The following is a 25,703-nucleotide window of genomic DNA, read 5'->3' as shown; positions in this document are numbered from 1 at the left end:
CTTGTATTTTTTAGACTGGCAAATCTTTGTTTAATTTGGTTTCAGCACAATAAGCATTCCAATTCACATTCACTGAAGATTGGAAAGTAGCATATAATTACACAAAGTATAAAATTAATTAATGCTAAATTATTTGAGAAATTTTTGGAATCCACCAGAACACAGAGAGACAGAGACGCTTCTCCGAAAGAACTTAAAAGAAAATTCCTTTATTCAGAATCCTCACCAAAACGAACCCGTAGACGCCAAAACCTTTAAAATACGAAAAAGAAAACAGAGAAAAAAAAAACTCGAATCAGTAATTAAACAGCCATTTCTGCATCTACTTACCACATGCCAGCACAAAATACATTCCTTCGCATAATACTTTAACCCTCTCTCTTTGGTTGCCGAGAAAAAGTACTAAGTAAGGAAATGAAAAAATAAACTTCAAATCTCATCATCAATTATTGATCGAAAAAAAAGTTCTCGAAAATTAATTTTTGTTCCTTTATAGTGAATATTCTCGGCGACCAAACGGAGAAGTAACTGAAGTAAAAAGTACAGAAATATGTAAAGAGTACCTTTGGTGAAAGCCATGGAGTATGTGCAGTCTGAAAGCATCAATAAAGTTTGTGATCAACCATATACCCAATTCACCGGCAACTAGTCGGAGAACTCATCGTTGGCTGCAATGGTGGATCTGAATCGAAAACACTTTAATCAGAGCACTGCAAAAGAAACACTAATTAAAATTCTCAAGAGAAAAGAAGCGGAAGTGAAAGACGTGTGTTGTGAGAACTGAGACCTGAAAGTCCAAAAACCACACAAGTTGGGAAACTTAGGAGCAATCTCAGCCACTATAATTTCTTGTGGATTTTTTTTTCTAAAAAATTCCCCAAATTTTATTTGAGGCTACAAAAGAATGAAGGGGTCACTGGAGAGATGGAGAGGAAGGATCACTGGATCATGCCAAGTGGCGAAAACATAGTGGCTAATTAACTTAAATCTTACCCGTGCACTTTTCCTATTATATTTTTTCCCTTCACCCGTTGTTGCATCTTCAAATCTCCGCCACAAGTTTCCATAGAGTGAGGTTAAGCCCGCAAAAGCGCCTCCAGCTGTGACTCGTGGGCCCTTCTATGACGTGGCTTACAGCAGACTACCGTCTTTATCCGGTCACCTTAGTACGGACAAGTAAGGAAAGCGGATGGCTTTTCGGCAGCATGGCAGTGGAGACTGGTACGTGGCGGTTTTATAGAAGTGGAGGCTGGTAATCTTTGGTTGAAGCCCCACGAGGGATATTCTATTACAGTGCTAGTTTTGCGGTTCGTGCGGTTGGTCAACGAGAGCCTATTTTATTTGACCCATAGGTTGTTTGAAATGATTAAGCTGGTGTAAAACGTCAGTAGTTACTAGAAATGTCTACTTGATAGTCCTTTTTTTAAATTATTTATTTATTTTTAAGATTTTTTAACTAAGCTTTAATCAAAATTCTTCATGATTTGTGCAGCCATTTACAATATCTTGAATAACCTAAAACTTTGCAATAATAAAATATTAGATTCTCCAATGTTACTATTTTACAATAATTCCGCGTATATATATTTATATTTCCAATGTTATACAATGACCCAAAAATATAGCTAAGAGTAATAGTTTTTAATTGGGTTATTAGAAAAATACATTATTTAAGTTCGTTTGAATTCCAACAAAATCAGTTAAGTATTTGTTAAAACAGAAATGCAATAATTTTGTTTTGTAGGGGAAAAGAAAATGAAAAGGTCTTTCTTACTTTAAAGGTCTTCTTAAGAGTTTCATGGTAGTGGTTACGAGGATAAATCATCGTAACGGTTTTGATGGGTTTTTAGTAGCGGTTTTTAAAACACCCAACATGTGCTTAAGAGTTTATTTTCTAGCGGTTTTGACAGCTTTTTAAAACGATAAATTTATATATATGCCCATAAAAATACCTCAACTTCAACCAATACTTAGGAGTTTTGTTTTTTCAATTACAAAGTAAGGATTCTTTATTTGTTTTCTATTTATTAGTACTTTATAATTTTAAATGTGATAAAATTTTCTTATCCTTATTCGTTATTCTTTACTGCATCTAAAATAATTGAAAAATTGTAGCTCTATTTCTCCAAGAAAACATCTAAAAATTAGATTTTAATAAATTTTTTATATGATTACTTAAAATTAATTTATATTTAATATGATTGGAGACGCGCATGATATGGTTAAAAAAATTTTTTAGATATAATTGGGATAGTTTTGTAATGGATAGGGTATTTGTAGAATAAAATTTTAAAACTAATCAAAACACCCTATTTTTGGGTGTTTTATAAACCCCTAAAAAATACATTACACTAGTTTTGGGAGATTTTTGAGCCAGTTAAAACCAATGCATAAAAAATCTTGTAAGTAATAATTTTAAAATACCTCAAAACCAGACTAATAAAAAACCTCTCAAAACCAGTGGAAAAAAAAAAAAAAAAAAAAAGTCATCTTGATCTTCTCGGGAAAGAAAGATATGTCTAGTTAACCTTTTTGACAAATCCATTCAACAAACTTGCAATAAAATAAAATAAGAATTCAAGAAAACATCCCTCAACAGTTATTTTATAATTGGTAAGTAAAAAAATAGATAGCCCTTTTATAATTATTATAACTTTATTTATAAAAACCCTACACATACATAAAAGTGCCTTTAAAACAATTGCGAGTGACATGAACTTGAAGCATAAGACACTTTAAGGAAATGAGATAAGGAATAAGACCGCTTAGGTCTACAACCACCGTAATGGTTTTGAGGGATTTTTAGTAACGATTTTTAAAACATATAACTTGTGCTTGAGAGTTTATTTTCTAATGGTACTAACAGTTTTTTAAAATGATGAATTTACATATATATCCATAAAAAATACCCCAACTTCAACCGGTACTTGAGAGTTTTGTTTTTTCAATTACAAGGTAAGAGTTCTTTATTTGTTTTCTACTTATTAGTATTTTATAACTTCAAATGTGATAAAGTCTCCTTATCCTTCTTCGACCTTCTTTACAATATTTGGAATGATTGAAAAATTATAATTCTACTTCTCCAAGAAAACATCTAAAAATGAGATTTTAATAATTTTTTTTTATGATTACTTAAAATTATTTTATATTTAATATGGTTGGAGACATGCATAATATGTTTAATTTTATTTTATTTTTTTTGGATATAATTGGGATAGTTCTATAGTGGATAGGGTATTTGTGAAATTAAATTTTAAAACCAACTAAAATAAACCCCTCAAAAATACATTACACTGATTCTAGAGGATTTTTGAGCTAGTCAAAAATAGTGTATAAAAAATCTGGCAAATAATAGTTTTAGAATATCTTAAAATCAGTCTAATTAAAAACCCCTCAAAACCAGTGAAAAAAAACTCCTAAACAGACCCCTAGGATCCCAAAATCAAAAGTTATTTTTCTAGGCTGAAACGCGAAAGTTCATTAGAGATAGTGGGCCGAGCAATATTACAAATTAGAACTTTAGGTGGGCTTTGTTGGATTCAATGGGCCAATTTAATATGGACTTTGCCCATTTTGATCATATTCTCCAATCACAAAGAAGCAAACGCTATATCACCGATATGTTCAAGAATCAATTTTTTAATCTTGAGTAAACTGAAATCATTTTGCTTAAGGCATACTTGTAAGTCACGGGGCTTCAGGTTATTAGCGCCTAATATAGCATCTATTTTTGCAGGATAGCTGTTATTGATAATTCTATTTTTGGAGTAACAACTAACTTTACTAACCAAGATTTCATATATGGAAGGACGGACTCCAACATTAAAAATTTTAAATGGCAACGCCAATCTTGATTGTCCTTTCCCGTCCCAAACGGGAGTTTCTGAAATGCAAAGAGTTAAAATCAGTAATAGATGTCACAATATGGTAATTGATGACAGCAACTGTGGTGACATCAATGTTCAATGAGTAACTGCATAACTCTATGAAAGCCACATGGATTTTTGAGGCAAATGAGGCCAGATATGGTTACAATTCATGGCTGCTTCCTCTTCATTTACAATTTTATTTATTTTCTTTTATCAGAAATAGCATGTAACGAATGAATCCTTCCTGTTTTTAAGACTTTCTTTCCTGTTTTCAAGGCAATATATTTTATTTCATTCACTATACTCGTGATTTCGTGAATTTGTCGAGTCTCGCGTGTACAAATTAGGCTTTCTACATTTATAAGGTCACTCTCCCTCAAAGAAAAAAGCCATCCAGTAACACCAAGAAAACATTTGCAAGGTGTAATGGCTACCACAAAGCAACTATTATCTGACCTCGTATCTGGTGTAAGTTCTGTTCCCTCAAACTACATCCGACCCATATCCGACCGTCCAAATATTGATGAAGTTTCTCTTGGCAATCCAATTCCTCTGATTGATCTCCAAGGCCTCGATGGCTCAAACCGTTCTGATGTTGTCAAAGAGATAGGCCAAGCTTGCCAGGAGTATGGTTTCTTTCAGGTATATGTATATATATTATCAAACGTGCGCACACATGATGGAAAATTTATATATCAGGGTTTTGCTGTTAAAAGTTATCCTAATGATCATCTTTGTAAAGGTCAAAAACCATGGGATTCCAGAAGAGGTGATAGATAAGATGTTGTGCCTGTCAAGGGACTTTTTCCATTTGCCTGAGAGTGAAAGAATGAAGAATTACTCCGATGATCCTATGAAGACAACGAGACTCTCCACTAGTTTTAATGTAAAAACTGAAAAAGTATCCAACTGGAGAGATTTCTTAAGAATCCACTGCCACCCTTTAGAGGATTACATACACGAATGGCCAACCAACCCTCCATCTTTCAGGTATTATACAGGTATTAGAGAAAGTATCATTAGAGATATGCCACATACCTGCTTTAATATATATTACAATTTCAATCTGTTCCCATTCTAACTTTTTTTTTTGTTTCACAGAGAGGATGTTGCTGAGTACAGCAAGAACGCTAGAGGGTTAGCACTGAGACTGCTTGAAGCCATCTCGGAGAGCCTAGGCCTGGAAAGGGATTATATAAACAAAGCACTGGGCAAGCATGGGCAGCACATGGCAATAAATTACTATCCTCCATGTCCGCAACCAGAGCTTACCTACGGGTTACCTGGCCATGCTGATCCTAATTTAATCACCATTCTCCTTCAAGATAACGTCCCAGGTTTGCAGGTGCTAAAAGATGGCAAGTGGCTCGCCGTCCCTCCAATTTCAAACACCTTCATTGTCAATATCGGTGATCAAATGCAGGTAATCATCAGGGCTCTACATTAAACTTGTATTCTTTTAGACTGGCAATTAATTCAAACTTCTTGTTTCAATTTTCTAAATTAGCTTGCAGCATGGGGACAACGTGGGCTGCCGTAAGAATATGAATTAAACAACGTAGTCATCCATTTAATTTTCTTGAGCTTAGGGAGTTGATGAAATACAATTACATTTATCAATTAGTCATTTCAAATGATAAATTTGCTGGTTGCCCTGTTGCTGTGTGTAGGTGATCAGCAACGATCGATACAAGAGTGTGTTACATCGAGCCATAGTGAATAGCAACAAGGAGAGGATCTCAATCCCAACCTTTTATTGTCCATCACCTGATGCTGTGACGTTACCGGCGCCACATCTGATCAACGATCATCATCCTCCCCTGTATAGGAACTTTGCATACAGTGATTACTACAAGAAATTCTGGAACCGGGGGCTTGCAACCGAGACATGTTTGGACATGTTTAAGATTACAACCTCGAATCCTTGAGCTTGAGACGAGAAGCATGGGGTTTCCCTTAACTAAACTTTGTTATTTAACACAATGTATTTCCAATGAGCATTGCCCAATTTTTAGGTATAAGACTTTGAGCTTGTTCTGTGATAATAATCACTTTAACTAATTTGGAATATGAAGTTTAAAGGATGTAAGATCAGTGATTATATGTACAATGCCAACTAAAGAACTTATTAAGTTATTAGGCGATTTAGGCTCCGTTCCAACTTCCCGAGACACATGAATAAAAGATACTACGTCGTTTCAAATCTGAACACATATTGCAAAAATTCTACAATATCACATGATTATTACAGTTCACCCTCTTTAAAAAATCACAATGGTTTTCACATGGTTTTATACCATATATTCAATTTGTATCACACGCATCTTCTTTACAATCAATTAATATAAAATTGAATATTATATTTCAGTCATTTATTAATTGAAAATTATATTTTTATATTTTCATGGATTTCACGTGTTCACGCTGTCAAATTCAACCTTCATACTTTTGTGCGCGTAGTTTACTTCTGTTGTGATGATTTAGGATTCACTGCAATGGCGAGCTTTCCAACCAACGGAAAAAAATTAAGTAATTGGTGGAGTGTATTTTATTTTTTGAATGTGACTTGTACATTAAATTAAACACCGTCAACGTGTTTTTTGTGGTGCATCCTATTACAACAACTGATTAAATAAAGCATATCATAAATGGGATCCACTTGATACGCATTATGTATATACACATATAAAATTATATGATATCCAATAATCAGCTTATGAAAGGCTGTTACATAAATTTATCACATTTATTATGCCCCAACTAATACAACAGCAAGCGACATTGCAGTTGAAGTTTTTTTATTGGCTTGGTGATATGATATTATTGTTGGTAGGATAAAAGGATAGATTAAGCATGAGGTAGCTACTTGAGAAACTCCATCACATACAAATTGCATGAACGGCATTGGAATTTGACATCTCTAAATAGTAAATTGTAGATGCAAAAAATCTACCGTCATGAAAATAAGGTTTGATCCCGTGAGGTTGAAGTCACTGACAATCCGTTGGATCTGCACACATGAAAGGGCGAGCGTGAAGCTTCCGGAAAACACCAGGGTGGTGTTTACCATAAACACTCTGACGCTCAAGTCAGTGAGGTTGAAAGATATTATTTGATAAGAATTAAAGAGATGAAGAATTATCAGGAGTCTTGTCGGAAGCTAGGACTACGGCGGAGGTGTCAGGTTCTTGGGAGCAAGAACTTTAGGAGTAAATAGATGGTTTTGAGTAGTGTAGATTGACTATGGGAGATTGCATGCCTAATGAGAGGGCAAGCCTCTGTTTTTATAGTGAACCCCAAGGGGTTGGAATCCTAATAGGACATTGAGTCCTCTTTTTTTGGAGATAATCCCTATCAAGAAAGAAATATGATTTCTTGACCTTATCAGACTAAGTTTAATAGTTTAAATAAGATTTGGAATCTTAGTGGGACACTAAGTCCTATTTTGGGAGATAATCCCTATTATGAAAGAGATATGATTTCTTGACCTTATCAGATTAAGTTTAATAATTTAAATAAGATTCGGAATCTTAGTAGAAGAGGAAATAAAATGGGATTCTGATTTCTTATTTATAGACTATTGCAGGCTAATGGGCAGAAACCCAGTTGAGCTTAACTCATAGGATAGCCCAACTCATAGAGTGGATAGTTCACAAGGTGATTTTAAGCGTAGGCCCAATTTGGATTGAGTTGAGGGCCTCGAGGCCTTGGGCCGTGACATGTTTATTTCGTTATTGGGCCTCGTCAAGCCCAAGATGATTTTTGGCCCTAACAGTTAGCCCCACACTTTCTAAGTTAAAGAGTATTTAGCTTAGAGAGTAGATTTAATTAAATGAATGCAAACTGAGCGGATTAGTGATAGCGGCTCGTTAGGTCGAATGGATCGTTGTGTGGATTAGGTTGATGACTTGTCGATTTGAGGTGCAAGTTCTTCAATCGGTCTGGGTCGATTGAATGTGTAAATCTATAAATCGGTCTAGGTCGATTGAAGTTGTAAACTCATGAATCGGGCAGGGTCGATTTGAAGGTGTAAACTCGTGAATCGGACAGAGCCGATCCGAAGGTGTAAACTCGTGAATCGGGCAGGACCGATCCGAAGGTATAAACTCGTGAATCAAGCAGGGCCAATCTGAAGGTGTAAATCCGTGAATCGGGCAGGGTCGATTCGAAGGTGTAAATCTGTGAATCGGGCAGAGCCGATTCGAAGGTGTAAATCTGCGGTGTAAATCCGTGGATCGGGTAGGGCCGATCTGAAAGTGTAAATCCGTGGATCGGGCAGGGTCGATCCGAAGGTATAAATCCGTGAATCGGGCAGGGCCGATCCGAAGGTGTAAATCCGTGAATCGGGCAGGGCCGATCCGTAGGTGTAAATCCGTGGATCGAGTAGGGTCGATCCAAAGGTGTAAATCCGTGAATCGAGCAAGGCCGATCCGAAGGTGTAAATCCATGGATCGAGCAGGGTTGATTCGAAGGTGTAAATCCGTGAATCGAGCATGGCCAATCCGAAGGTGTAAACTCGTGAATCGGGCAAGGCCGATCCGAAGGTGTAAATCCGTGAATCAGGCAAGGCTGATCCGAATGTGTAAATCCGTGGATTGAGTAGGGCCGATCCGAATGTGTAAATCCGTGAATTGGGCAGGGCCGATCCGAAGGTGTAAATCTGTGGATCGAGCAAGGTCGATCCAAAGGTGTAAATTCGTGAATCGAGCAGGGTCGATCCGAAGGTGTAAATCCGTGCATCGAGCAGGGTCGATCTGAAGGTGTAAATCCGTGAATCGGGCAAGGTCGATCCGAAGGTGTAAATCCGTGGATTGAGCAGGGTCGATCCAACGGTGTAAATTCTTGAATCGGGCAGGGTCGATCCGAAGGTGTAAATCCGTGGATCGAGCAGAGTCGATTCGAAGGTGTAAATTCTTGAATCGGGCAGGGTTGATCCGAAGGTATAAATCCGTGGATCGAGCAAGGTCGATCCAAAGGTGTAAATCCGTGGATCGAGCAGGGTCAATCCAAAGGTGTAAATCCGTGAATTGGGCAGGGCCAATCCAAAGGTGTAAATCCGTGGATTGAGCAGGGTCGATCCGAAGGTGTAAATCCGTGGATTGAGCAGGGTTGATCCGAAGGTGTAAACCTGTGAATCGAGCAGGGTCAATCCGAAGGTGTAAGTCTATGGATTGGGCAGGGCCGATCCGAATGAGTAAATCTGTGGATCGAGCAGGGTCGATCCGAAGGTGTAAATTCGTGGATCGGGCAAGGTTGATCCGAAGGTATAAATCCGTGGATCGAACAGGGTCGATCCGAAGGTATAAATCTATGGATCGGGCAGAGCCAATCCGAAGGTGTATGCCAAGTAGAGCTTGTATGAAGCTTGCGGTCGAGTCGGCGTGATCGACTTGTAGTTGAAACCTTTTGATTGAAGTTGGAGCAGTGATTTGCATGACATGCATGTTTTAAGCAAAGAGCCGAATGGAAAGTTAATATGCGTGGTGTAATGGTGTTCATGTGTAATAAACCAAATGAAATAATAAGTCAAATAGAGAAAGAAATAGAAATATGGGGGTGAATGTTTCTACTATGTGATTGGTAAAAACGGAGCAAAATGAAGTTTTAAGTAAAACATACCGGGGAAAAATGGTGTGCACGCTAAATGTGCCAGAGTGGTTTGATTGAGCTATGCCGAATGACCGATTGTAACATAATAAGGCAAAAGAGCCGAGCTGATTAAATATTGTGCATTTTAATTAATGCAGATGCAAATGGCAATGGTTGATGTATTAGTGCGACTGACTTCGCTCTGCTCCTCTACTCGAGAATGGATTCACATGAACCACACTTAAAATGGTTTTACTTCCCATTACACGTGGTCCCCCACATGGTGGTCATGTCTCAATAAAAAACTCATTATCCAGTAGACGGAAAAAATGTGATTTTCTTTTTCAAGACGCAACATGAAGTTGACACATGTCATTTTGAAATGTCAAACATTTATGGAGCAATAAGCAATTCCTTATCTCTTCTAATCCATCTTCTTTCCGATTTCGTATTTTGCGAAAAAAATTCATCCTCTCTTGTGTTTTTCTAACGAAGTTTTCCAGTCGCTTTTTCCAAAGTAAACTTTCTAATTTCTTTGCTTGGTTGTTTGGTGGATTTTGGAGAAGAAAGTGGGTGTTTGGAGCCAAGAGGTTCAGCAAAAGTCTGATGGCTGCCCTGTGTTTCTTTATTCTTGGTCAATACAAGTGGGCAATTTTGTTGGCCTTGTGAAGATTTGCAGGACCTGTTGATTTTAACAAGAATGCGGAGTATTGACAATAAGATAAATGTACTGGCTGTTTCCCGGTGACATCGATAATGTAATTGGTAGGAGAAGAACCAAATTATTACACCGCCACTGCCATCCTGAAATTAACATAATCAATTGGGATGTTTGGTTTGTGCAATAGTAGTAGGTCTGGTATCAAGTCTCCCAAATACTTGATCAAGGAGGAATTACAGTAAATAAAGTCTCATTCATCATTAGCACAAATTAATCCAAAAGACAAAAATGTTCAAATAACATGGTTTATTACAGACACAAGTGTCAAGATAGGCACACATATGCACTCACAAAGAGAGAGAGAGAGAAAGAGAGAGAGAGAGAGAGCTGCACATAACAGTGTTAAACACTTGATCTATGAGAAGAAATGATCAAGTCTGAACCAAAAGTATATGGTCTTGAGTATCAATATATCTATAACTAAGATAAAGCTACTTCATTATCAATCCCAAAATGTTGGCCATATATTTTGCAGATCAAAGTAAACGGTAAATAGTACGGCAATTGCTTTTTTCCATGTTCGATATTGCAAAACGCGTAGAAGTAAAAATTAAGTATATCTTACTTCATGGACCTAAATGAGATGGATCACATTGTTGTCTTTCTATTGAACTTTTTTTTTTTTTCTTTTTTTACACACTCGATAACATGCCCAAGAGATGTGAGAGTTTTTAGGACATGAAATACCTTCCAAAAAGAAATTAAACACATACGAAAAGTGACCAATATTCCAACTAATGCATAACAAATTATGAACACGGGAGATGTGTTTTGATGCTTCAAGTTATCACATTCCATGCTTAATAGACATAATATGACATGTGAATTATTCCTAGATACTTTCAATGGATTTAAAATAAAGAAAATTAACGAAAAATTTTCTTATCGTTATGAGATTTTCGGGTTAACGATGCCAGTCAGAGGGAGTTATGTGTCTCCTCTCATGTTGCAAGTTGTTGTTGGCAGATGATTGTCAAGGCCCCATGGTGGGCGTCAAACTGTAGATGCAAAAAATCTACTGTCATAAAATAGGGTCTGATCCCGTGAGGTTGAGGCCACTGACAATCCGCTAGACCTACACACATGAAAGGGTAAGCATGAAGCTTTCGGAAAACACCGGGGTGGTGTTTGTCGTAGGCACTCCGACGCTCAAGTCAGCGAGGTTGAAAGAGATTATTTGATAAGAATTAAGAAGATGAAGAATTATCAGGAGTCTTGTCGGAAGCTAGGACTACGACGGAGGCGTCAGGTTCTTGGGAGTAAGAACTTTATAAGCAAATAGATGGTTTTAAGTAGTGTAGATTTACTATGGGAGATTGCATGCCTAATGAGAAGGCAAACCTCTGTTTTTATAGTAAATCCAAGGGGTTGGAATCCTAGTAGGACATTGAGTCCTCTTTTTTAGAAGATAATCCCTATCAAGAAAGAAATATGATTTCTTGACCTTATCAAATTAAGTTTAATAGTTTAAAAAAGATTTGGAATCTTAGTGGGACACTAAGTCCTATTTTGGGAAATAATCTCTATCATGAAAGAGATATGATTTCTTGAACTTATCAGATTAAGTTTAATAGTTTAAATAAGATTTGGAATCTTAGTAGAAGAGGAAATAGAATGAGATTCTGATTTCTTATTTATAGACTGTTGCAGGCTAATGGGCTGAAACTCAGTTGAGCTTAACTCATAGGATAACCCAACTCATAGAGTGGGTAGTTCACAAAATGATTTTAAGCATAGGCCCAATTTGGATTGGGTTGAGGCCTTGAGGCATGACATGTTTATTTCGTTATTGGGCCTCGTCAAGCCCAAGACAATTTTTGGCCCTAACATAAATCCAGCTGCAGTTGCCAATGTGGTGAATTCCTTTTTGGTTCGCTCCTTTCCGACCTCAACTAGAGTCAACATTATTGCATCCATAAGAAACTCATTTCAATCACTCCATCTATAATAGTTACCTTTCCATCATTAGGAATTAGGGATGGGTGCGGGCCGGGTAAGGGCCGGGGACCCCATGGCCCGGCCCCATCCACGTTACCCTTTCCTAGGCCCGTTCCCACAGGCAGGGATTTTTCTCAAGACCATCCTTGGCCCGTGGGGACAAAATCCCTCCCATCCCCGTCCCAGTCCGACCCAATGAATAGGGCTTCGCAAGGATTTATCCCTCGAACGAGGATTTTTGCCCCATATAAATCAAAACTTTTCGTAACAATAATATTTAATTATTTTAATTATGAAAAATTAGCACGTTGATAGGTATTATATTTGACTATTTAATTTCAGTAGTTAATTTATTAAAAAGACATAATTTAAGGTAAGAAATATAAAGTGAACAATTTCTTATAAAATTCAAATTAAGATTTAAAAAGTAATACATAAACTAAAGTCTATCTCCACTACAACTAATAAAATTAGTCCATTTGTGAAAGGGACAAATCCCATTATTTGATTAAGTTTAACATTATATTTATTTGATCAATTAATTAATTACAATGATAATTGAATTTATGTAATTTGTAAGTCGTTAAGCAATTGTATATATTCTTATATTGGTTTGTAAATTGTAATAATCTAATTAAATTTATTTTTGGGTCATGTCCCATGTATTATTATTTTGTGAAATTCACAAAGTAATAATACATATATTTAATTATTAGACTCCTTCGTTTAAATTTTTTTCTATAAATTTAATACAAACATTAGAAAATATTATAAAAGTAAATATTATAAATTTAGATACATTATTTAAAATCATGATTTAAACTTTAACTTTATATAAAATCTCGTAAAGGGAAAAAAAAAAACATAAAATTCTAAAACAAGTGGGGCTCCATGGGGCCGGGGCAGGGATTGCACTATCCCCTTCCCCGACCCATCCCCAGATGTGGGGATTTTACTGAGGACCATCCCTGGTCCTATCCCCATTTTTTTTAGGGATTTTCCGACTCATTCAGGCCAAGTCAAGATGGATCCCCGCAAGGTCGGGGCAAACGCCCATCTTTATCAGGAGTAGCTTTTTAGCAATTCTTATCAAAATGGCATATTAATATAAATTTTCATGGATTTCACTTTTTGGTTAAAGGAACTCGTGTATAATGTGATTCAGTGAGTGTGGTCAAATCAGTGATAATAATCTCCTCCACGCAAACAAAACTGACATGACTTAAATTCTTTTGATTGAATAGCAATATTAATTAGAGGGTGCATATTATTTACATTTTTCTTTTTTCTTTTTTTGTTATTGGGGATATTTGAGTCAATTTATGTGCACCTCGATTAATCTTTCAACCCTAAATAAAACTTTTGAAATAGGATAAATTTTACGGTCCGTGGTCAACAATATTAACAACTGTTTTTGTGATTCAAACATGAGACCACAGAGAGAACACACATTGTTTACCTTTTGTTTACTTATATTTTAGGTTTTCACGTAAAGAGCGAGGTAATTGGACTAGTTAATATTTGGATACCCTGTTTTTAAGAATTCGATTTTCTAGGTGAGTTCTATCCCATGTGTATAGAACAATATAGAGAAACGCTTCAGTCTAATTTGTATGGGATCCTTGTAACTAAATAGATGCATTTAAGTGAAAAACGTTTGTGTGAAACATATGTTGATCAAGATCCAAATGGATAATATCTATTTTATAAGACTTGGATGTTACAACTTCAATTGGTATAAGAAAGAGTAAACTCACTACTCGATACGTGGAGTGACGATCTCATAATGTGAGATGAGATCCTTGAATGGAGAGTTTTGCATCCTGCATTACTCTAGTACTAAACTTAAAATAGATAATATTATATATTATTAAAATTTTATTATAAATTACTGTCAGTTCCTTGTCGGTTAGTTAAAATTATTTAAAATTTGGGTTATTAAATTGCTAAATGCTAATCCAACGTGACTCCATACTGTTGAAGCGTGAAGTTTGGGAAAGAAAAATGTAATTTGTATACTGTTTTATACTTACAGAACTAACTCAGCAAACACTAATTCTGATTAGTAACTAATACAAATATTAACCCAAGTTGTAACAACTCCACAACTATATCTAACAGTAACTAACGTTAACACACACACAAACACGAAAAACAATCATTCTTGCTTTTTACGTGTCCCCGGTGAATTATTGAAATAAGTTGGTCCATCTTTTCTTAACTCTGCACTCACTCACCCACTTTTTTCATTTCCATCATCAATTGAAGTTGAAGAAAATGAGTTCTTCAGCTATCAGATATGATGAAGAGAAAGAAGAAAGCTTTGCTTATGCGATTCAACTGGCGACGGGTTCAGTGCTACCAATGACCTTGAAAGCAGCAATCGATCTTGACATTTTTGAAATAATTGCAAAAGCTGGTCCTGGTGCAAAGCTCTCTGCTTCAGAGATTGCATCTCAGATGTCCGCTCAGAGCAAAGACGCGCCAATGATGGTGGATCGGATACTCAGGCTTCTGTCTAGCCATAGTGTTCTTACATGCTATGTGGTTGGTTTGGAGAGACTCTACGGTTTGGCCCCTGTTTCTAAGTATTTTGTACGTGATCAAAATGGTGTGTCATTGAGCCCCTTAATGGCTTTAATCCAGGATAAGGTCTTCATGGATAGCTGGTACTATATTCTCAATTAATTCATTTCATGTTATCTAATTTTCATTAGAATTAGATGAGGCATTAATCTTTTCACTTTATAAGTAAGAATTTTTGTTTAATTATGTCGCCATGCATATTAGGAATTAATGTTCTCAGGCAATTTAATTGTATAATCTAACCGCAATTAATTATATTGAATCAGGGCACAACTGAAAGATGCAGTGCTTGAAGGAGGAGTTCCGTTTGATAGGGTTCATGGAACGCACGCATTTGAGTATCCAGGCCTAGACGCAAGATTCAATGAAGTTTTCAACAGTGCAATGTTCAATCATACTACTATTGTTATTAATGAAATCCTTCAAGTTTACAAGGGATTTGAGAGCATCAAGCAGCTGGTGGATGTGGGCGGTGGTCTTGGAATTACCCTTAAAGCTATTACTTCTAGATACCCCCATGTTACGGCTATTAATTTTGACTTACCTCATGTTATTCAACATGCTCCTCAATATCCTGGTAAGATGTATCTATATTTTTAATTATAATTTATTAATTCAACAATATATTGTTAGAATGAGCGAGACATAACAAAGGAGTTGCGTTACAGGTATAGAACATGTAGGGGGAGATATGTTCGAAAGTGTTCCAAAAGGTGATGCCATTTTTATGAAGGTAATAAAATATTTGTTTATTGTATTTTATTCATGAATGAAATGAGTATTTTTGTAATTAATGGAAATGAAAATTGACAGTGGATACTTCATGATTGGAGTGATGAACATTGCTTGAAGTTATTGAAGAATTGCTACAAAAGTATTCCAGTGGATGGAAAAGTAATTGTTGTGGAGGGAATACTACCTGTAATGGCTGATACAAAAGTTACATCGAAGGCAGTTTCCCAAACTGATGTGGTTATGATGACTCAAAATCCAGGAGGAAAGGAGCGAACAAAACATGAATTCATGGCCTTAGCAACTGAGGCTGGATTTAGTGGCATTAGATACGAATGCTTTGTTTGTAATTTCTGGGTTATGGAATTTTATAAATAGAGAGAGTAATCTGTTTCTGTAGTTGTAATATCCAGTGGGCGAGGATTCTATTGTTTAAATAAAAATAATAATTGTGTGATTTTTATGTGCTGTCGCCACAATTACCCTTTTTCAATTTTTGGTAAAATAATAACCAGTCTAGATTTACTTATTGTTTACTTCGAAATAATGAAAGAAAGTTGACCATGAGCATAATATAGTGCTAAAAAAAGGCAATTGAAATATTTGGCTACATGTATCTTCAAAGGATTAAAACAGTACAATTACAATACAAGGGCCTTACTCTGGTTAGAAACGGGGGTGAACAGAAGAAGCAAGGTTACATCCTCGTGCATTAATGCTGCAAGATATTTGCGTGAAAAAAATTTGAAGTCTACCACATCTTATCAGCAGCATTATTAGTTGGTTTTCCTTCAGCTGCTTCCGATTACATCCCTGTATGTGTCCTTTACTTTCTGTATAAATACTTCCCTGAAATTTGTTGAACATGTTTGGTTAGCAGATATACTTTTACACAATACCAAATTCTAGAATAAACTTGTTTGTTTGAGTATGAAAACAAAATGATGTACCTCTCTGGTTTGAAAATCAGGTTCTTGTATGCAAACCACTGCAAGTAAAGAGAATAGTAAAGCATCAACAACATAATTCATTTTCTTTCAACATCATCTATGACCATAATATGTAGGCAACCGTGTCACTCTAATCACGAGGCAGAACAATGAGATTATATATAATGTCATGTAAATTTAGCATCGCTGAAGCTAGAACTCAGTCAAGGTAAGGCGTTGTCATAGGAGATGAGATCAAGATAGATGCTGTTTGCAAAAACCAATGCTTGAATAGGATAGCAAACTTAATTCAACTTACCCCAGTGTAGCCAATGCCAACCAGCTCAAGTACGCCAGGAACTAAAGGAAGCCTATCAATTGCCTGTTAAAAATGATACCAATTTTTCACAATCCAATTTACAAATTCATGTTTGAGAAGTCAATTACATGCAAATCCAAATCATGATTGGAAAAAGAAAGAACTGAAGGAGAGACTCACAGAAATCATCCCGGTAGAGCCCCACAATGCAACGACACCAGTGACTGCAAGTGAAGTCAGGGCATACTTATCTTCAACTTTGTCCCACTGTTCATCCACGAATAAATTTTCTCAAAATTAAAATCACTCAGTTCCTATACAACAACAGAGGGTAAATAATGATAACTGTATGAAACTCACAGCGTCCTGCAGTGTTTTGACAATTTCTGGCAATTCAGTTCCTGCAACTTCAGCTGGAGCCTCTCCTGTTGCCGTAGCCATAACATTGCGCGCAATCTTTCGACCTGAAAAAGAAAACTCAAGATTATATGTTAATATATTAACACATCACTAAACTTATGCTTTGATACAAGAAGGGTATGGGTGAAGGGTGACTAACAACAAGCAGTTGTCTTCCAGAGGCGATTTTGAGACTGAACAGGCGGCGGTGGGAGTGTAGGGAGGGTTACACATTGGGGTGAGGCAGCAGCTGACTGGCGAGGAGCCTTGGCATCCACAAGGGTTGATGAAGAAGGAAGAGAGAGTGTGGTGGAGGGAGTTGAGGCCATTGATTTTGAATCCCTACAGGATAGTACTTCACTTGAGGTTGCCCTGTGAGAGATTCTTTAGGAGAGATGCAGTGTGATAAGAGTGTTGATTTATTTGTTTATGTTGCTTTTTTTTTTTTTTTAAGTATTTTGGTATAATTAGAAATCGATAATTTTAACTGGAATGTGGAGATGGTTCTTCTTCCAAGCTTGGAGCAAGACAACCACTCATTCTTTGATCCAGATAGTGCTGACATGGCTGTTGGATAGGCATTTTATGGTGTTTGATTGGATAGAATGCTCCCTCTGTTTTGCCAAAAGCTTGATTGTGTTATCTTCCTTGGGAGGAAAAAATAAATGGAAAATGAAAAAATCTACAAATTCACCTACCTTGCAATTACTAATCACTAATTGTTGCTCACTACTATAAAGGGGGTTGGGACAGCCTGGGACTGTGAGTTTAAACTTATGCCAATGGTCAAATGCACCAAGTAAAAAGTGTCACTATACCATATTTGCTCTGAAAATATCTCCATTGATATCTGTTTGACTATTTGGAGAACAGGACCACCCAATTTTAAGGACGTAATTAGATTTCCTTCCTATAACACAAGTTACAGATTGGGGATAATAGTATAAATTATGCAACAAAGTAAACCCCTTTACAGTACTTTTTATATTGAAGGGATTACTCATGAAAAGGTACAATATATCGTATCAATAAGGTTAGAATAATTAATCTCTCCTTAATCGCTTAGTTGCAGTTTATGCTGTTTGATTTTGTAATTGATCAGGATTGAGGAGAAAACACCGCCGAAAACTATTACGTTGGGCCTCTCCAGATATTTAGGTTTGCTGAATAATGGGCCATAATTTATGAAAAGGCCCGTCTGCAATTAAATTAGGATTAGGCCAACCCAACATCGTGGCAATCGGCCCAGCAATACCAAAAACTGTTCTTTCTCTGTCACACGTTGTGAACTGGTAGTATTAAAACCCAAATCCCAAAGTAAATAAAACAAACAAGTCAGGAAGATAAAAGATTCGTCTCCCAATCCCAGGTGAGGACGATAAAAAGGTAAAATTATAATAAAAAGTTAAAAAACTTTATATTATAACCAGAAAGAAGGGATAGGATAGGAGACCCGATTTCGAGGTAAATTATTACTGTTAATAATACAGAAAGCCGTTTATTATTAATTTTAGATCCAGTTTTTTGAAGAGTCCCTCAATTCTCAGTCCGACACGAATCATGAACTGATCCCACGTCCCCACATTATAAGTTATTTGTCTTGTTGTGCAACTTTTTGTCAAATTATTTGGTCTGCAGTCTCCAAACTTTGTTTCTCTTATTCGGTAAATTATCCCAAAATGGCATTCAACTTTTCTCTCAAGTTTCTCTCTATTCAATCTCCCATTACATCTTCATGGCCTACCTACCTTATCAACACTTGCTTCAGAACAGTGGAAGAACCAAACTAGTCCAGCCATGACCTGGACAGATTCTAGGTCTAAACCTAGCTAAGATATTCTCATTTCAAGATGGTGTTGAAAAAGAAGTTAAACGTCTTTCATTCATGCAAAAATTGCAGCAAATAACAAATAGTGAATAATAGTAATAGAGGTCTCACTGTGCATTGCAGTCAGTGGTCATACCTGTTAAGCGTGATTGACTGGACAACCCTCGCATCAAACTAAATATTTTATTGTGTGTTGACATGAAGAGTAATGGGTGATGAGATTGATTGTACCGTGATGATATGGAGAGGGCTTGAAATTGAAAAAAGATCTTTCAAGTTACGATGCGAGGGTCCACATGATGAAGTTGACGTATTTCCGAAAACACAGAATCTTCGAGGCCGGGGGGATCTCTGGTCAATCTGATAATGATTTATTTACCCTATTGGCATTCTATATTTCTATGTTCACCATGTTCATGCACCTCCCAACAATCTCCCAAGCACCCCACTCCCCCAGCAACAACTCTATACATTAGCTTTCAGGACAAAATTTGCTTTTAACTATTTCAAATTCTCAGTACTCAACCAGGAGATGATAATCCATAAACAGTGACATTGGTTTGGTTTTCAATTTCCTAGTGGAAACTTTGAGGCAAAGGCAAAGCTAATCAGATTTTGAGACACTGTTTCATTTATTGGAATTTGTAACGTGTAAGACTGAGCTTTGTACTACACTCTGTACAATGGTACATGGATAATTCATTCACCGTTTCCTCTTTGGAATTTGTAGGATGGGCTAGCTTTTGTCTCTAGATTAAGACAGACAAAAACAAACAAAAGCATTAATAACCAAATATTTGAAATTAAATCATTAAGAAGATGTTAAAGAAGTATAAAGGAAATTCATATGAAGTTTCAGGAGGAATAACGTAGTCACATTGCTATCTCATTTGCATTGATGCATTGGGACAGCTGCTGAAAAAGGAACTGAAAGAAAACGAAGGAACAATTTAATCTGTGGTGGGGGCTTTACAAGTCTTCACAGCGACGGCTATTTCTTTGGTAATCCACCACATAGAGACTTTCAACTTATTTCATTTTTACGAGATTTAATGAAATGCGGCCTATCTATCTCTATATATATTATATATATGTGTGTGTGTTAAATATAATGTATTAGTGAACAAAAGCAATAAGCTTTAACTCTTAGGGCAAAGAGATACTGTGGAAATAAATGGAAAGATTAAAATAGTGTAATGCCAATGATGATACGAAAAATGGCTGATTAGTAGGTAAAGTTAAATATAGTGGTGGCTAGCTCGTATTTCCATATAAAACATCACTTATTCCCAAATCTGAGACCGATGTTCCTTTGGATCAATTTTTATAATATGTTTTTCTTTCTATATAAGTTTAGGGTTGCCCGACGCAGCGGCTCCATTTAAAACTTTCTATATAATAAAGATATAGGTTTAGTGATTTACCAATCATGTAGCAACCTTAATGTTTAGGCTAAGTTTACTTGTTAAACTTCGTTATAGGGTTTTTGTAGGTAGAAGAGAGTGAGGCTACTCTACTGCTAGAAGTAGACGGGTTCTGCATTGTAATTCTATAAAATACAATAAACAAAAAAATAAAGAAAGTAATGATGGTGTGGTGGAGGAGGTGTGTAAAGGAGTTTCCAAAAGAGCCTAAAACCAATATTGTGTAAGATTGGAAGTGACCTTGGAAAAACAGAAAAAGGGAACGCGAAGACCAAAATGACTAAGACTGGGGTAGGGTGATTAGTCTCTGACCAGACGTCTTTTGATACTTTCACATGGGGATGTGTGCTTTTTTTTTAAGCTGTTGCTGCACTGCACATTTTAGTATGACAAATTTTCAGCATTGGAACGTGGGTTGGCCTTTGCCTTTGCCCTCATGCCTCTCCTATCTATCTTACACCGATTTGACTTTATTTACCTACTTTCTTCACTTCTTCTCTTTCTCTTCTAATGCATCAAATTAATCGCAGTTAAAACATTGTTTAGAAGGTTCTTTCTTTTTATATAAATAGCTCAAGGTTGGCTGTTGCTGTTTCTATTACATAAAAAGTTTCACTGCTTGTGAAATGTGAATGTGCCTGCAGGCCTGCTCTACTGAAATTGACTCGAGAGAAGATACCAGAAGACCTGCTGACTTTTTGGTGACGTGTCATGAAGTAAGGTATCAACTGTCTCTGTTTTCTAATTGATTTTCTTTTTCTCAAAAAATAAAATAATAAACTATAGAGGTGATGCAAGCTATGAAGAGTAGGCTTAATAGAAGTAAAGTGTTAGGCAGAAATAAGTTGACATGTTAACTAAGCTATAGGTTTAGACAGTAACTAAGTTGAATATGCCAAATTGCTGTGTAGGTTCAACTGCTTATGGCATAAAATTCAAGGGATTAAACTTAGTCAAATCTTCATGGCATATCATGAGTCATGAAGTAGAGGAGTTTTGACACTGAATTTGCATCTACCTAGTTAGACCCAAATGAAGTGTCAAATCTTGGCAGTATGATTGTGGATTAAACAGGTTTAGATAGTAATTAATGGATTGGATTATGTACTTCAATGTATGTAACGGTGGTTAATATATTATTATTATTATTGAAGAGTAGAGGTCATGAACTCAAAAGCATGGAAAGAGTACCTAAGGCGAAAAGAGAGTACAAAAAGAGAAGGGGCACCCACATATCTCTGTACATACAGAGATGGACATCAGCCAAAGTCAATACAAAAAGAGAAGCATCATTCACAATTTGTAATCATGAGAATTAGATATTCAAGTTCAACCAGGGCAGGATATGCGGTCCCATCTATTCTCTCTCACCCACAACCACAACCTAAATAATAGATTTGCTAACTAACAAAATTACATACATTACATTACACTAAACATATTTATTTTAATTTCTTATAATTAACAAACAAAGCAACTTCTTTTAGGTTCAGCCGTAAACATCATATGCTTTGTTCCGCAATGCAACCTCTTTTGCTACAACAACTACACCCTTCACGCTTCAACAATACTTCCTCTCCTCTCCATTTCCATTTTTCTTCATCTTTTCTACCTCTACCCGCTCCACACTTCCTAACCAATAATCTCAACTTTTTTCACCAATCAGCTAGCGTTGATGTAACTGAATATTTGATGAACTGCTGCCACTATCTCATCCGCCGACCCTATCTTACACTCATCCTCTATCTGCATTCAACACACCCAAAGAAAATTAAGAATTAGAATTGCTCAAGACTTAAGTCCTAATGGTTGACTAACAGAAAAAAGAAACAGATAAGTACCTTGAGATTGAAAGAGTAATGAACTGTAGTTTGGGAGGAAGTAATATTGAGGTGCAAAAATGTAAGCCTAAGATCTTCAAGTGCAACAATGGCTTTTAACAACTGACCAGGTCGCCTTGGACACTGAATCTTGAGGTTAACATGATTTTGTATCACAATCACCTCAATCTTTGCCCCACTTGACTTGTTCTCGCCTTTCACTTCCCCGTCACAATTTTCAATTTGTGGCCTCACTGCCAAAAGTCCGTTTGCCTTGTCGGTGGAGCTACTTGACGTGGTGCTATCATAACCCTCTACGGTGGTTTTTTCCATTCTCATTCTCTTTTGGGCTTCAAGGGATAGTAAAAGTTGCTCAAGTTCCTTCACGAAGTCTATTGCACCCCCAATAATGGATGCTTGGTCACCCTTTTAACAATGACAAAGAAAAAAAATATTTTTTTGGTTCCAATATAGGTAATTGAATAATGAAAGTAACAAAAGATGGAAGGGTTTTAAATCGATTTACTCTTTGGACGTAAGATGGAGGCATGAGAGAACGGAGAGCATTGAGATGGTCGTTCATTTGACGTCTGCGGTTGCGTTCAACTGCAATGTGGGTCATGCGTTGGCTCTCTACTTCTTCTTTGTTCTTGGTTGGTTTTGTTCGCTTTCTTTTTCTTCTTTCTCGAGTGACTGGAAGGGATTTCGAGAACTGGGTGTGTTTAGGCCTGGTTTGTGGGTTAGGGTGAGTGATTTCTACCGAGTTGGGTTGGTCTTGGTTGGATTCTGAGCTCGCACCTTCCAGGCATGAAGTTGAATGTGGGTTTTGGAGGTCTTTGGTTTCTGATTGTGATTTCACCGGTGAATGCAAGTCTAATATTTCTTGGGTGATGCAACTTTCAAGTTCTAAGACTTGGATTTGGTTTTCCATTTCAGAGACGTAAGGGTTTATTACATCCCATGGTTTTTTCAGGTGTTGGAGTCTCAAAAGTGTCTGAAAGTTGGGTTCTTTGAAAGGGAAAAGTGATGGGGTTTCTACACTTTGAAGCATCTGGAGAAATGGCATTTTGTCTTCTAAACTTGGAGTAGAGAAGTTTGTACTTTCTTCTTCTTCAAATCTTAAGGCCTCCGAGCTGAGAAATTCTTGTTCTAAGTACTCCACATTCAAATGTTCACCCTAGAACTGCAAGAAAATAAAATAAGAAATAAGAAAATTAGGGAAATTCTTAGTTGGCCTTCAACATTAGAAGCAAGGAAAAGTAGTATATCAAGGATTGTGTGGGTAGTTCAATCTTAACAGAGGAAGAGAATAAAAAAGGAATGTAGAAGAATGGGAAACAGAAATAGCAGATAATAGTATTTCCAGAAAAACTAGTCACTGCATTGAATGCAAGCATTTAGAGGAGTAAATGCAATGCACATCTTAATTCTAGAAAAAGGATTCGAGAAAAGAGGAAGTGAAAAGAAAAGACAAGTACTAAAATGAACATACGCAAGGATTAATGGGTCCTTGAAGCCTCTCCATTGCAGCAGCTGAGCAGTTTGTCGTTGAAGTAGCGCCTTAAATTCTTTCTTTTATCTCTTGTCTATCTACCTCTTTTTCTCTCTCTCGGTTACAAACATTCCATAGTGATGCTAACGAAACAATACTAGTAATAAATGTAAGCCCCAAGAAGCAGAACGAGACCCCATTTACGAGCACAGATATATTCCTTTGTTTATAGTGTTGGTGCGGTGATAATCTTAAATATATATAAAAAAAAAAAAAATTATTTGGTGTGATGTGAAGTTACAGAGAGAGAAATTGAAGGTGAAGATGGGTAAAAGAGTGGTGAAGAAAATCCAAGGATGTGAGATGATAAATGAAAGGTGGAAAAGAGTTAAAAACAAGAAACTGAGGATATATGAGAAGATATATTTAGAAATTGGTAGTGAAAGGAATAAGGAAAGACTAAAGAGAGAGCGCGTAGGCGTAAGGGTTTAGGGTTGTCTGGTTTGCAAGGTCCCAAAAGCATTATTGGCGGTGGCAGTTTTGTCCAGCAGCGGAGACATTTAGTTGTGGGGACTACTACTCTTCTCTCTCTCACTCTTTCTAAAAGGTCTCATGTATATCTTCCCATTACAGTATCAATTAACATCGTTGGGTAGTGAGAGGTAAATTAAGACTTTCGGGTGTGAATAAACCAAAAGTTAAGTTTGATTCACCCTCCTGCTAATGGGTGAAAACACGTCAATTTTAAGGTCTAGAATGATTAGTTGAGATGGTATGAGTGTTTAACTTTAAAATCTTAAGGATTAATTAAGTTGTATAAAAACGGATTCGGACACTCTCGGTTCACAAAAAAAATATATATTACAATATCAATTTTCTTTCATTCATTCTAAAGTCCTTCCATATTATCGTCTCACGATGCGTCGTTCATTTCTCCATCTCCAATTTATTCTCTATCAACTTATCCCTCTGCATGCTTATTTCTCTTTCACACACACACACACACTTATTTTATTAATCAGCCCCACATGGTACAATACTTCGAATCATTTCAGTTGTACAATGTACACTACCTTGTTAACTAGGGCAGCAACAGTGGCTTTCAATTCCAAATTATTTAATTTTGTCTCCTTTTTTTTTTGTCGAAAAAACCCACCATAAATTCTTAATTTAGGTTCTATCTCTTGAAAGAAAACCAGTAACAGCGTTGCCTTATTCTACATAACAAGTACATTTGATGAAGATATTTGTATATCTGGAGTTATTTTATGAAGATTATTATTCACATTTACATTCTCCAAGTGCAAAAACGTATACTTAAAATTTATATATATATACATAGAAGAGCATTCGAGGCATCGATTTGATTTGTATAGTTAAAATGAAGTTCACACATTCATCTTTTATTCAAATATGTCTCCAAGACATGTCGGGCTTTACCATTGTTTTTATCATAAATAATTGAAAATTGCTAGATGGAATTGGGGCCTATGCAAATGCCTGTAATTAATTGTTTTGGGACACGAATTTTGTCTCCAATGGGAGTACACGATTGGATTGAATACTAGATAGCAAGTATGGCTTCAATACAGAGTCTTGCTCTGCGTTAATTTTGTTTGTGAAGTTGACTCCACTGGATATATATATGATTATATTCAATGAATAAATGGGCTGGACAAAACATATATCCCATTCAAATTTTGCTAAGATCTATTGTACAATTGTCATAGTTCTTGTGATGACCTCCATACTCCTCCAGTCCACTGCTCCTAATTTTGTATGACCTACCGTTATTGCTTTAGTTAATACCAACAGTCCGGGGCATATTACTCTTGGCTTCCTTTTTAATGGCAAATAATTTTATTATTATTTTTGTTTTAGCCTCCTTTCATGATTGACATGGACATAACATTAATTTAAAGATTCACAATCTCATCCAATTTAGAAGACTACAGTTGTTTATATCATGAAGCCAACATCACCTTCACCTTCACCATTTTGCTACTACACAAATTCCTATAGACTCTGAGATTAAGAGAAGCCTAACAAAGACAAGA

At 36.3% G+C, this 25,703-nt stretch overlaps 4 protein-coding genes and 1 long non-coding RNA gene across 5 annotated transcripts; 2 read left to right on the top strand and 3 right to left on the bottom strand.

Moving 5' to 3' along the window:
* Positions 1-34: 34 nt before the first annotated feature.
* LOC116109057 lies at positions 35-775 on the bottom strand. The gene is made up of 3 exons (XR_004124713.1): positions 564-775; positions 156-252; positions 35-72 (listed from the first exon to the last, which is right to left on the bottom strand). It is a non-coding gene; the product is annotated as an uncharacterized LOC116109057 (long non-coding RNA).
* A 3,330-nt stretch (positions 776-4,105) lies between these two features.
* LOC116109050 (protein DMR6-LIKE OXYGENASE 2-like) lies at positions 4,106-5,970 on the top strand. The gene is made up of 4 exons (XM_031395307.1): positions 4,106-4,511; positions 4,612-4,859; positions 4,971-5,292; positions 5,540-5,970. Exons 1-4 carry the CDS (start codon positions 4,296-4,298, stop codon positions 5,795-5,797), a joined length of 1,044 nt encoding a protein of 347 aa, XP_031251167.1. The 5' UTR covers positions 4,106-4,295; the 3' UTR covers positions 5,798-5,970.
* An 8,309-nt stretch (positions 5,971-14,279) lies between these two features.
* Positions 14,280-15,937, top strand: LOC116109069 (caffeic acid 3-O-methyltransferase-like). The gene is made up of 4 exons (XM_031395326.1): positions 14,280-14,786; positions 14,970-15,280; positions 15,372-15,436; positions 15,517-15,937. Exons 1-4 carry the CDS (start codon positions 14,395-14,397, stop codon positions 15,811-15,813), a joined length of 1,065 nt encoding a protein of 354 aa, XP_031251186.1. The 5' UTR covers positions 14,280-14,394; the 3' UTR covers positions 15,814-15,937.
* Positions 15,938-16,010: 73 nt separating this feature from the next.
* Positions 16,011-17,538, bottom strand: LOC116109070 (protein CURVATURE THYLAKOID 1B, chloroplastic). The gene is made up of 6 exons (XM_031395328.1): positions 17,243-17,538; positions 17,044-17,147; positions 16,864-16,950; positions 16,684-16,746; positions 16,386-16,423; positions 16,011-16,284 (listed from the first exon to the last, which is right to left on the bottom strand). Exons 1-6 carry the CDS (start codon positions 17,409-17,411, stop codon positions 16,227-16,229), a joined length of 519 nt encoding a protein of 172 aa, XP_031251188.1. The 5' UTR covers positions 17,412-17,538; the 3' UTR covers positions 16,011-16,226.
* Positions 17,539-21,603: 4,065 nt separating this feature from the next.
* On the bottom strand, positions 21,604-23,545 carry LOC116109045 (transcription factor bHLH70-like). Its single transcript, XM_031395301.1, has 3 exons — positions 22,681-23,545; positions 22,176-22,580; positions 21,604-22,080 (listed from the first exon to the last, which is right to left on the bottom strand). Exons 1-3 carry the CDS (start codon positions 23,218-23,220, stop codon positions 21,997-21,999), a joined length of 1,029 nt encoding a protein of 342 aa, XP_031251161.1. The 5' UTR covers positions 23,221-23,545; the 3' UTR covers positions 21,604-21,996.
* Positions 23,546-25,703: the final 2,158 nt, after the last annotated feature.

This window comes from Pistacia vera, unplaced genomic scaffold, assembly GCF_008641045.1.
Source record: "Pistacia vera cultivar Batoury unplaced genomic scaffold, PisVer_v2 Contig570, whole genome shotgun sequence".
Taxonomy (NCBI): domain Eukaryota; kingdom Viridiplantae; phylum Streptophyta; class Magnoliopsida; order Sapindales; family Anacardiaceae; genus Pistacia; species Pistacia vera.
The sequence above is the reverse complement of the archived record's forward strand: the minus strand, read 5'-3'. Positions and strand labels throughout refer to the sequence as shown.

Bases quoted from the DNA above. Each gene is read 5' to 3' on its own strand.
- LOC116109045 (XM_031395301.1), bottom strand. From the start codon at position 23,220: ATGCCATTTCTCCAGATGCTTCAAAGTGTAGAAACCCCATCACTTTTC. The intron at 22,581-22,680 runs GTAAATCGATTT...CATTGTTAAAAG, and splicing joins CTCCATCTTACGTCCAAAGA to GGTGACCAAGCATCCATTAT. The intron at 22,081-22,175 runs GTACTTATCTGT...TGTTGAATGCAG, and splicing joins ATTACTCTTTCAATCTCAAG to ATAGAGGATGAGTGTAAGAT.
- LOC116109070 (XM_031395328.1), bottom strand. From the start codon at position 17,411: ATGGCCTCAACTCCCTCCACCACACTCTCTCTTCCTTCTTCATCAACC. The intron at 17,148-17,242 runs GTTAGTCACCCT...TTTCTTTTTCAG, and splicing joins CTGGAAGACAACTGCTTGTT to GTCGAAAGATTGCGCGCAAT. The intron at 16,951-17,043 runs GTGAGTTTCATA...GTGGATGAACAG, and splicing joins TCAAAACACTGCAGGACGCT to TGGGACAAAGTTGAAGATAA.
- LOC116109050 (XM_031395307.1), top strand. From the start codon at position 4,296: ATGGCTACCACAAAGCAACTATTATCTGACCTCGTATCTGGTGTAAGT. The intron at 4,512-4,611 runs GTATATGTATAT...ATCTTTGTAAAG, and splicing joins AGGAGTATGGTTTCTTTCAG to GTCAAAAACCATGGGATTCC. The intron at 4,860-4,970 runs GTATTATACAGG...TTTGTTTCACAG, and splicing joins ACCAACCCTCCATCTTTCAG to AGAGGATGTTGCTGAGTACA.
- LOC116109069 (XM_031395326.1), top strand. From the start codon at position 14,395: ATGAGTTCTTCAGCTATCAGATATGATGAAGAGAAAGAAGAAAGCTTT. The intron at 15,281-15,371 runs GTAAGATGTATC...GTTGCGTTACAG, and splicing joins ACATGCTCCTCAATATCCTG to GTATAGAACATGTAGGGGGA. The intron at 15,437-15,516 runs GTAATAAAATAT...GAAAATTGACAG, and splicing joins GTGATGCCATTTTTATGAAG to TGGATACTTCATGATTGGAG.